The sequence below is a fragment of the Syngnathus floridae genome, chromosome 6 (assembly GCF_059516105.1).
Source record: "Syngnathus floridae isolate MCC-2025c chromosome 6, RoL_Sflo_1.0, whole genome shotgun sequence".
Lineage (NCBI taxonomy): Eukaryota > Metazoa > Chordata > Actinopteri > Syngnathiformes > Syngnathidae > Syngnathus > Syngnathus floridae.
The window spans coordinates 9784491-9794522 of NC_142418.1; the positions used below are offsets into that span (position 1 = coordinate 9784491).

The window sequence follows — 10032 nt, forward strand, 5'->3', positions numbered from 1 at the left end:
TAGCTTTTAACAGTTTAATAATAAAAATGGAATGGAATTGGTATTGGTATTGGATCGACACCAAAATAATATCCCACACCACTGGAAGTCATACAATTGTTAATTAGGGCAGAATTCACATGGTGTTATGCAAGACATCATCATACAGATTAAGATCTCAGTTCAACAATCATCAAAGAAATAATTCAGGATATGTGTTTGCTTTTTCCTCTGGCTTTCCAAAAGAACACCAAAAGATATACTGAAAATATCACACGAGACCAAAGTGAGTATCATAGGATTAGTATCAGATCATGTGAGTTGGCACTAATTGCAGAGAGCTGACCGGCCTCAACAAGTAATGTCAAGCAAATGAGTACATAAAGATTATTAAAAATCGTTGGATTGACATTTCTACGATGCGATGGCATCAATGCCTGTACAGTTAATAAAGGTTGTATAGCGGTTTTAGTTTTACCCTGGAACAGATTATGTCTCTGCCCACCATTTCCTGTGGTTAAAATTGTTTTGAAGTACAGTTCTAACAAATGGTAGTCTATCCAGTGACCCACACGGGATTGTATTCCACTGTAAAGGGTGGCATGAAACAGGCTGGGATAAACAGAGCTGGTTGGCTGAAAGCCAAATCCCCATGGCTACCCTGGAGCAACCCAATCCGTCTTTCCTGTGAGAGTCTATTTGTATTTGACAATAAGTCATACCTACTAACAGCATCCTTGCACACACGTACGATTCCTAAAGCACGCTGTGGTATGCGTCTAGGATGTGTGCAGCATGCAGGAATAAACAAAGAAGCACCAACTTCAAGTGCCCCTCAGCATTACATCGGATCTTCATACAGGTGTTCTGTCTCAGCATGTGCTTTTCCTCGGTGTACAATGCCAATACGACCTAAACCGACTTTTTAGGCTGAATATAGTACGACACTGTATAAACAAGAGTTTAAAATTTGAAAATAGTCTGATGGGAAAAGGGGGTGCAATTAGATCTCCAAAGCTTTTGCTCATGGAGCTTTCTCTATTTCTAAATGCTTACGTAAAAGTCACACCGGTTAGTCGTGGTCATGTCTCTGACTAAAGCACTGCTGGAGGTCATGCATTCCAAACTTTTTAAATCACGAGCTCACGCCTCACTGATGGACTAGCTTGGGTAAAAAAAAAAAAAAAACAGCCCTCCCGTTAAAAGCGCGTTATAAACCAAATTATTCAAGAAATTCAATCCTCTTACCTTTCACTTGACTCTCGTAGTCCGCGATGATTTCTTTATCCTTTTTAAACCTCGGCGAAGACATCTTACGTCCGCTTGTTGGTGAACGAATGTGTGTATGTTTTTTAAACTGCTTGTCAACAGGCGGGGGGTTACAAAAGGGGACTCATCCCAAACTGGACTAACAGAACGATTAAGTTCCCAGGAGAAAACGCTCACTTCATTGATAATCTTCCTTCTGGCGATGCGCAATCCGATTCCAACCAATAGATCCGCACAGCGCCAAGGGCAGCCTCTTGCTATCACAGGGAACTAAGAAAAAAGAAAAATATCAAATAGAATCACGTAAGTTTTCAGGGTCTTAGTAGCGGATCATCATTCGTAGTTAGCACCGCGTAGAAAAGCAGTGCCCAAAAAGCCGCATAAGGAGGCTATAAAGTCGAATTGAATTGGAGTGTGTGTCCGGTTTAAGTGGTTCAGAGTAAAGACACACGCAAATACCTCCCCCCCTTCTCGCTCTCCCTGGAAGGTTTCTCCCCCTCTAACTCCCGGCAGGGCAGGCGCGAGGAAGACAAGTAGGCAGGCCGACCGCAGCACACACGGCAGCGAGAGCCAGGCAGGAGGGGGGGTTATAACACTAACACACGTTCACACGCACAATGTATTGGTTAAATATGCAAGAAATGTACCACTGAAGAAATTCTTTAAGACCATGCATTGGCAAAACTTTAATATTACAAGTAAAAAATATTACAGCTGCACACACAATGAAGGCATTCAACCCTAATACTAAATAGTTTAAAAATTGCACAACATGAAAATATGGCTTGAGGAAAGTAGAAACACGTGTTCAAAAATATATCACTAAAATGGTGAGGGATTTTGCTAAACATCTCGTCAACGCCTGAAAGAATGGCGTGATACTCGGATTCCAACTGTTGACTTCTCCTATAAATTGGAGCTGTGCGCCATCTACTGGATACAATATTGCTTTTTGAACAGTCAGGGAAACGCCAGATTGTCTGTAAGATACCATTTATAGGTGATGGAAGGCTTAATTAAAAACTCACTTTTATTTAATGGCACTGACAAAATTATATTCATGCAACATAGCAACGAAAAGAATAGACACTATCAAATAATTTGAACATGCAATTTCCAACACTCCACACTTATGCACACGTTTCAAACAAGGCCTTTAAGCACATTCCCGTGTTGTTTTGTTTTTACCGTTGTCGTCACACTTGCTACAAAAACAAATCACCCCATTGAATTCATACAAACATGTACAAAATGTTATTGAAATATATGGACATCGGTATGCAAATGCTTCCAATGATCTGTAAACTCTATATAACTACACATTCAATCACTGTCAAAATATAAATATCAACAACAAAGAAAACTCTTGGAGGTTCCCACAACTTCACAACATATACATAAATATCATTCAGATAAACTGCACATAACAGAACATTGTCACCAGGTTCACTAGACTAGAAGGCAATCACATTTCTCCGCTTTCCACACCGATGTCACCTTTGTTATTTTTTAAACACAATCAGCCACTTTTGAAAAAGTTCTCCTCTATGACCTCAGTGAAGCGATCCTTCATTTGTTGACGGAAAGTGGCGTACCACTCCAGCAATCTCCTCCTCCTGTCTACCCTCTGCTCTTGACTCATCCCTCTCTCCTTCTCCAGAATAGCAGGAAGCTCCCGCCAATCGCTAATATAGATGAAGGGCGCTCCCGCGGCTTTTAGGAGACGCAACGGGGAGCTGGGCCCAGCCGCACAGGTCCCTGGCGTCAGTACATCTTCCACCACGGGCACTGAGCCATAAGAGCAAGCCTCGTAGATGCGATAGCATTCTGTGTTGACGCCAACGGGGCAGAGAGTGAGCTCGCTCTGGGCCAGGGCGGTTTGATAATTCTTTAAACTGTCTGCTGTCTCCTGGGGGAGCCATCTCCAGGTACAGGGGGAGACAAGAGGGAAATGGGTATATGTTAGGCAGGCTGCGTTTGGTAAATATCAATTTCATGTATTCTTATAAAATCAAAATGGGTTTTCAATTACGTGGATAAAATGCTTATGGTTGATGCCTTTCCTTCTTTCCATGTCTAAATGTATCAAATGCTCAGCATAGCTGTCTATTGTGGAAAGTATAAGGTCATACATATTGTCTTTGTCGGCCTATTACTCACATCATCATTATATATGAAATACAATTTCACATACTAATGAGATTCAATACAAAAGCTGTATAAAAATTGTATTACCTAGCTCATTTTTGAGAGATCAGTAGTCGTTGATAAACAATGTGTATTTAAAAAATATATTGAAGGTTTGAAGGAACTTCCATGATGATACGAATGCAGTTCCAACACTAATGCAAATGACAATAATGTTCTATAAATAACTCTCACAGCATTGCAATACAACAGTAGCTCACTTTGTGAGTTTGTTTGCAAATTCCAGATTTAAGATAACTGAATTTAATATATTATGTATCAAAAATAGACCTGGTAAATCCACAAACTGTCTCTTTGCCCTCATCTCCAATGCGTCTCTATCTCATTTGCCTGCAATTTTTACTACTTTCATGAGTTAAGTGCAAAATTGTCATATAATAGAAGAAATCTACGATGGGAAATGTTTAGTAACAATCTAACTTACTTCTCCCTGGCAGTGGTGATGCAATCCTTTTCTAGACCGGACTGTTTCAGAACCTGAATGAGTGTTTCCCTAGAAGAATTCTTATAAACAGTACCAAGGAAGTTGCAGAGGTGTGGCCTCTTGGAGGTGATCATCTCAGCATTGGGCCTGACCATGGGAAACTGCCTGTATCTGAACAAGAAACATGACATGTAAAATAAAGTGCATTTAATTGAAACTTCTCTCGCCTTCCTTTGTGGACTGCATGTTCTCGCTGGATTTTCTTCTGCTACTCTATCATCCTCCCACATTCCAAAAACATGCACATTTGGTTAATTGAAGCCCGTAGGTGTGAACATCTCAGAATGACTTACGTGGCAACACCGAGGGGCCACTGGAAGACATCTCTATCATTGACCCAAGGGCTGTCATACACTAAAAAGAGCAGGTCCACAAAACCGCCATGTCTCTTTAGGTATGGCCCTAGCCAGTCATTGTTGCAGTGCTCATCACCCAGCAGGACCACAGCCACGTGAGACACAGTATGCGAGTGAACCAAAGCCCGGACGTGCTCCAACCAACGTGTGGAGTACGCCACCTTCTGCTGCTCACGGCCATTCAGAACCAGAACTAGGCTGTTCATATCCAATGGTACATGACCTTGGACTACAGCAGGCCCTGTGTAGAAGCTACAGATGGAGGAGGAAATGAATTAATAGTGTGGTTCTTTCTGTTTAACGCGTTATGGCTTCAGTGTTCACAACATGGGTAACAACACCTGTTACCTGAAATCTATTTTGCTTGACGGGAGCTCACCCTCTATCCATTGCGCTATCTTGTCAGTTGGATTGAGGGGTCCCTCCATAATATGTTCCCAAAGATAAAGTCCTGATGGGGGAAAATGACTTATTATTAATAGTAGTACCAGTAGCAGCGAAAGGTATGGCAACTAATAGTTGTTTAGCATAAACCCTTCAGGATAAACGGAAATAAATAATGTCACAACAAGCCTCACCTATGGCTGCTTTACCCCAGATTTGCACCTTGTATCTTTTGGGTTTGTTCTTTTCGATTTCTGCCATATGTTGTTTGAAGGCCTCTCGTCTTTTGTTCAGTGCGGAGTTGTACTCCACTTGTTCACCCTCCCATGGATTCCACTCATCCCCAATGAATGGAGCAGCTCCGCCATCTCGAACACCCCCTGCAAGCAAAACAGACACAGTTTGGAAAAAGCGTTTTGTTGATTCAGTCGAATATTTTCCCGTGACTGTACTGCAACTATTTCTTTTTAAAAGCGATTGGATTGTATATTTTGGTGAAAATACCAGGGGGTCCTGCTTCTTTCGTGTCCACCCTGTGAACGCGGGATATGACTTTAGTGCTGAAGAACACATTGTATGCAGCGTATAGTGAAAATGCTACATAAGCAAAAATTATTAAAAGAAATAACTTTCTCTTTGGAAATTTCATTTTTCTCTTTTTCTATGGTCGCTCATGTTACCATTATGAACCTTTTCCATTTTGTGGGGGATGAGAGGACCCTTGTTTACATCACGGGGGAAGTTGCCTTGAAGATATGCCTGTTTAAAAATGACATTTAAACAGCTGTATGATAATGAAGCGATATTTATTTCTACTAAATTCATGTTAAATGTGAAAAAATGTATTCTTTTTATCTTGTAAATTTGTGATTTTTTTTGTTCTTGGAAAAAGGAATTTACTCACTTAGGCATTGAAAAAAGAACCGGTGTAGGACGGTCACAATTCAAGGCGGAACCTTTCACAAGAAAGTGTTTCCGACGTGTAAGAATACGGAGACACGCACAAGATTTCTTCACGCAAGGTCGTGTCCCCAGTACGGGGTGAACAATTGTTCTATCGAGCGAAAATGATGACATTTGCTGGTCGTTTTGGGGCTCTTGCCCCAGTGTTGCGCGGAACACAGCAAACAGCCAAATGTGTGGTGTTATCTGGAGTTAAGGAGTTGGTTCCTGCTACGGGTAAGATACGTTCACTGGGCCTGTCTTCGTCTAACGTCAGCTGCAGCTTATCTGTTCAACAACCCGAATCTAACCACAAAGACGAACCGTAATAATTTTAATTGTAACTTGATCAAGTGTCATGTGTCATGTCACCTGGCATGTTCTCCCTGGATTTAAAGCATTCTTCATAGATCGTTCGTTGTAGGACATATGTACACGTCTGTACGTCAACGATTGTTTTTTTGTTTTTAGGACTCCACTAGTTTTAATATTTATCCAGCTGCTTTTTCAATAAAATATATTTGGGTGTGCGTTGTCTTGAACTGATGTGTCTGGATATGACCATCTATATTATCTGATTATAGCTCCTGGAGGAATCCGACTCGCCCATACAGACATCAAAATCCCCGATTTTACAGATTACCGCCGCCCTGAAGTCATCGACCCAAACAAGTCCTCTCAAGACAGCAGCGAGGGAAGGAGGGCCTTCTCCTACTTGTTGACAGGGGCCACCACTGTAGTTGGCATCTACGCAGCCAAAACGGTTGTCCACCAGTTTGTCTCGTCTATGAGTGCCTCAGCTGACGTCCTGGCCCTGTCCAAGATTGAGATCAAGCTGACTGAGATTCCAGAGGGCAAAAACATGACCTTCAAGTGGCGAGGGAAACCCCTGTTTGTCCGCCATCGCACCGAGAAGGAAATTGTCGCAGAGGAGGCTGTGAATCTTGGAGAGCTCCGCGATCCTCAGCACGACAAGGATAGAGTGCTCAACCCGAAATGGGTGATCGTCCTTGGTGTGTGCACCCACCTGGGATGTGTGCCTATTGCTAATGCGGGTGACTTCGGCGGCTACTACTGCCCTTGCCACGGATCCCACTACGACGCTTCAGGAAGAATTAGAAAGGGGCCTGCTCCTCTTAACCTAGAGGTTCCCTACTATGAGTTCCCAGATGATGACACCGTTGTGGTGGGATAAATATTAGAGCACTATTATACCAGCTTACCCCCTACTGTAGTATATGTTCGAAATATGACTCTTGTACAAGGTGGAGGTGGCAATCATCAATAAATTCCAGTTTCCTATGGTATTGTTGCAGGTTTTATTTTTATTCTCATTGTAAATTCTTATCACTATGTTTAGTTTCAACAGATGGGGTGGGGGTCATGCATTGGGTACCTGAGCCTTTAGGTACCTCACTTAACTTACTTAACTCACCACAAATACCTGGACTATCACCACAAAACAAAAAACTCTTCAATACTATTTTAAAAGAAACAAAATGCATCGGAGACACTAAGTGGGATTTGCTATCTAAGTTGGTTTCACAAGTTTTGCTTTTCCCAACCAATCAAGTGGACATTAAATATGAGGGCTGGCTCGTTTAAGGAAGTGGACATCAAATTGGGGAAAAAAACTAAAATTTACATTAACCATCACTACTGATTCTGAAAGGCCTTGGTCATAGTACTGATTAGAGGCAGAGCAGTAAGAAAGTTTTTCAAAAGAAAAAACTGTTCATAATACCATTATATAACCAATGTTAATACTTGGGCTTTTAGGTTGTAAATGTGGGTTGGTGTTTGTGGTAGTGTCGAAGCCAGCGAAAAAGACCATGTTGGCCCTCACTACCCACCACTGCAATGGATTACTAAAGGTAAGCGACTAAAGTGACTAAATTATGAACCTGCTTTTGTAAAAAAAAATTCACCTCATATGCTCGATCTTAAATTGTATTATTCAATAGAGTTAATTTAACACTTTGAGTTGAATTTGTAGTTTACATTGATGTATAACTCCACTGCATCGTATTGAGAGCCAATCTTAATAATTTGTGTTACCTCATTTAGCAACACCGGAGAATGCAAAATGGTTAATGTGAATGAGATGCTAAATTGTTATGGGCCATGCTATCTAATACAAAAGTGGAAAATATATATTATTTTTCATCTGAGGAAGGTTTTATTGTTCACACAGTGTTATTAAAAGTTTAGTTTCCATGAGATGGATATATCAAACCTGCAAAACCAAAAACAATTTGAATGGAAATGAAATGGTGGTTCTATATTCATAGCAGTCTTAGGGAATGATTATTTGTGCATCATTTTATTTACATGCCTTTCCAGACTTTAAAAGAATATCAACCCAAGTTTTAGTGTGCATGATCATTCACAAAACAAATGCCACTGCTGCAAGCATTTTTTTCCCCTTCCTTTTGTAATTCAATTCAACCTACTGGTAAGTCACATTGTGCAGTTTGACAAATAAATATATCACCCTTCATTTAAATGCAAGTTCACTAATAGTAGTCAAATGATTCATAATAGACATGATCGTTGAGACCAAAATTATCCCTACACTGGTCAATGGTAATAGAAGTGCATTATTAGTTGAATGGTAGACTGGCTGCCAATGACACAAAATATGAAAAATATGTAAAAATTATGTTAGAAATGTCATCAAACATATTTGTATTCCCAGGTAAAGGATACCCAATAAACAGATATAAAACCTAACTTCACAAAAGGATGATTTTGGTGTTGGCTAGTGATGAGTTTGCTTCAAAATCAAATAAATAAATGAAGGCAATGGCACAATTTACAACACTTAAATGTGTTATCAGTGTTATCGGCAGTTTGTGGATAGCATTCAGCAGTCTCTGGATGTGCACACACAAAAAAAAATCATGTCCTTATCAATCAGTTAGGGTGTGGAGCCTGCGGACTTATCCACACTAATCAACATAGTGCACGTTTGCTTGGAGCTCCTTCGTAACAAAGCCAAGGAGGGCAGCAGTGAGCTGCTGCTTCAGAGTAGAATTGCTTAAGACAAGAGCAGTTAGCTGTGCCACATCGGTCCATTGAATGTCCCCAAGGATGGCAACCAGATCCTCGTATAGTTTCTGCTGCTGCTGAGAACTGAGCTCCATAATGACCTGAGGAAGAGGTTTGAACTGACCGCTGGTCAGCCAACAGCCAAGAAGGCCTCCAATAGCACCGCCTGGAGAGAGCCAAGGTTCAAAATGTTGTACTGCATGTGTATATTTTGAATCATTAACCATTATATAAGTAATACAGTGTGTTACATACCAACTGCGATACCAAGAGGACCCCCGACCAAGCCTCCGGCAAAGGCCATGCTTCCAGCTGCTGCTGCCCCTTTTCCTGAACCCTTGACTGTGGTCTGGATCTGCTTATCAGTAGATAACTCACAGCACAGCTTCATAATATCTTCAAGCCGATGACACATTCTCTGCATTATGGAAATTACAGAACACCGTTTAGTTAAATTTATTTTTGAAACAATTTTTACAATGTGTGTAAGTAATGCTATTTAGCTTCACAACATTACATTTATAATCACTGATCATAAAAGGTAGGGATTAAAATTTTGCATCAAATTTCTGGGAATTATTGCACCTTCTTGATTATTGGAATATGCTATCAGACCGAGACGTTTTAGACGTGCAGACAGACAAAAAGACAACAGTGAGAAAAAGAAACCCAGATACTATATAGTTGATTGGAGACAAACCATTAGATGACTACAACAACCCGTGTGAAGAACATTAATTTCCTCTTATAAAAGGCAATAACCATACATGCCGGTGGGTTACCGTACCTTGATTGTTAGGAGTTCATTAATACCGGTTAAATATGTGTTATTTATCTAAAATTAAATGTCCCGTACAGCAGTCTGGTCGTTTGACTTCGTGTGTCAACACAGGAGGAGAGACGGAAGTGGATAATCACGTGGCGTGGATGCTGAGAATCATAAGCGTCGTGATGGCTATTCCGTCTCTTTTTTAAAAACCGGTGTAGGTAATTTATGACATAAATAATAAAGTCGTGCATACTACTATAGCAAAACATGTCTTTTAAATTCGATTTATTCCTAAAGAAGTCTTTATTAGCCCTACATTGCCTTACACAACATCAAACTTTACTATTTACTCGCGAGGTCGTGGAAGCTGATGCAAATAAAGACCAACCAACAACAGGAATTCAGACTTGATTCCTTCAGTGGCTCATTCTCTACTATTATGTAATGATGTGTGTTAATTAATTAATTTATATTATTTTAAAATAACCGACACTGACGCGAGGTGAAAATCTTGTTTACATTTACGTCGAAGCACACGCTACCCTCGATGCACTGATAATGTATAGTGTGCTAAATTACACGAGTTGACA

At 40.6% G+C, this 10032-nt stretch overlaps 4 protein-coding genes across 9 annotated transcripts in view; 1 reads left to right on the top strand and 3 right to left on the bottom strand.

Annotated features, from left to right (window-relative positions):
• Positions 1-1797, bottom strand: part of srgap1a (SLIT-ROBO Rho GTPase activating protein 1a) — a 41925-nt gene extending 40128 nt beyond the window's left edge. The window contains exons 1-2 of one of the 2 annotated variants that reach the window (XM_088378052.1): positions 1708-1797; positions 1228-1518 (exon numbers count right to left, since the gene is read on the bottom strand). In XM_088378052.1, coding sequence (XP_088234178.1) covers positions 1228-1291 — 64 coding nt within the window. In that variant the 5' untranslated portion in view covers positions 1292-1518; positions 1708-1797. Of the gene's footprint in view, positions 1-1227 lie in introns of both variants that reach the window. The other variant, XM_088378053.1, reaches the window with a different exon arrangement.
• Positions 1798-2264: 467 nt separating this feature from the next.
• rxylt1 (ribitol xylosyltransferase 1) lies at positions 2265-5404 on the bottom strand. The gene is made up of 6 exons (XM_088379704.1): positions 5185-5404; positions 4875-5060; positions 4645-4747; positions 4234-4548; positions 3881-4051; positions 2265-3170 (listed from the first exon to the last, which is right to left on the bottom strand). The coding sequence occupies exons 1-6, from the start codon at positions 5327-5329 to the stop codon at positions 2768-2770; spliced, it is 1323 nt and encodes a 440-aa protein (XP_088235830.1). The 5' UTR covers positions 5330-5404; the 3' UTR covers positions 2265-2767.
• A 239-nt stretch (positions 5405-5643) lies between these two features.
• uqcrfs1 (ubiquinol-cytochrome c reductase, Rieske iron-sulfur polypeptide 1) lies at positions 5644-6929 on the top strand. The gene is made up of 2 exons (XM_088379506.1): positions 5644-5859; positions 6207-6929. The coding sequence occupies exons 1-2, from the start codon at positions 5748-5750 to the stop codon at positions 6815-6817; spliced, it is 723 nt and encodes a 240-aa protein (XP_088235632.1). The 5' UTR covers positions 5644-5747; the 3' UTR covers positions 6818-6929.
• An 849-nt stretch (positions 6930-7778) lies between these two features.
• LOC148396446 (protein C19orf12 homolog) lies at positions 7779-9983 on the bottom strand. 5 transcript variants are annotated; one of them, XM_088379510.1, is made up of 3 exons: positions 9962-9983; positions 8929-9091; positions 7779-8839 (listed from the first exon to the last, which is right to left on the bottom strand). In XM_088379510.1, the coding sequence occupies exons 2-3, from the start codon at positions 9086-9088 to the stop codon at positions 8574-8576; spliced, it is 426 nt and encodes a 141-aa protein (XP_088235636.1). In that variant the 5' UTR covers positions 9089-9091; positions 9962-9983; the 3' UTR covers positions 7779-8573. The 5 variants fall into 5 exon arrangements, with proteins under 5 accessions (XP_088235636.1, XP_088235637.1, XP_088235634.1 ...); XM_088379511.1 differs by lacking the exon at positions 9962-9983 and adding an exon at positions 9793-9946; XM_088379508.1 differs by lacking the exon at positions 9962-9983 and adding an exon at positions 9461-9786.
• Positions 9984-10032: the final 49 nt, after the last annotated feature.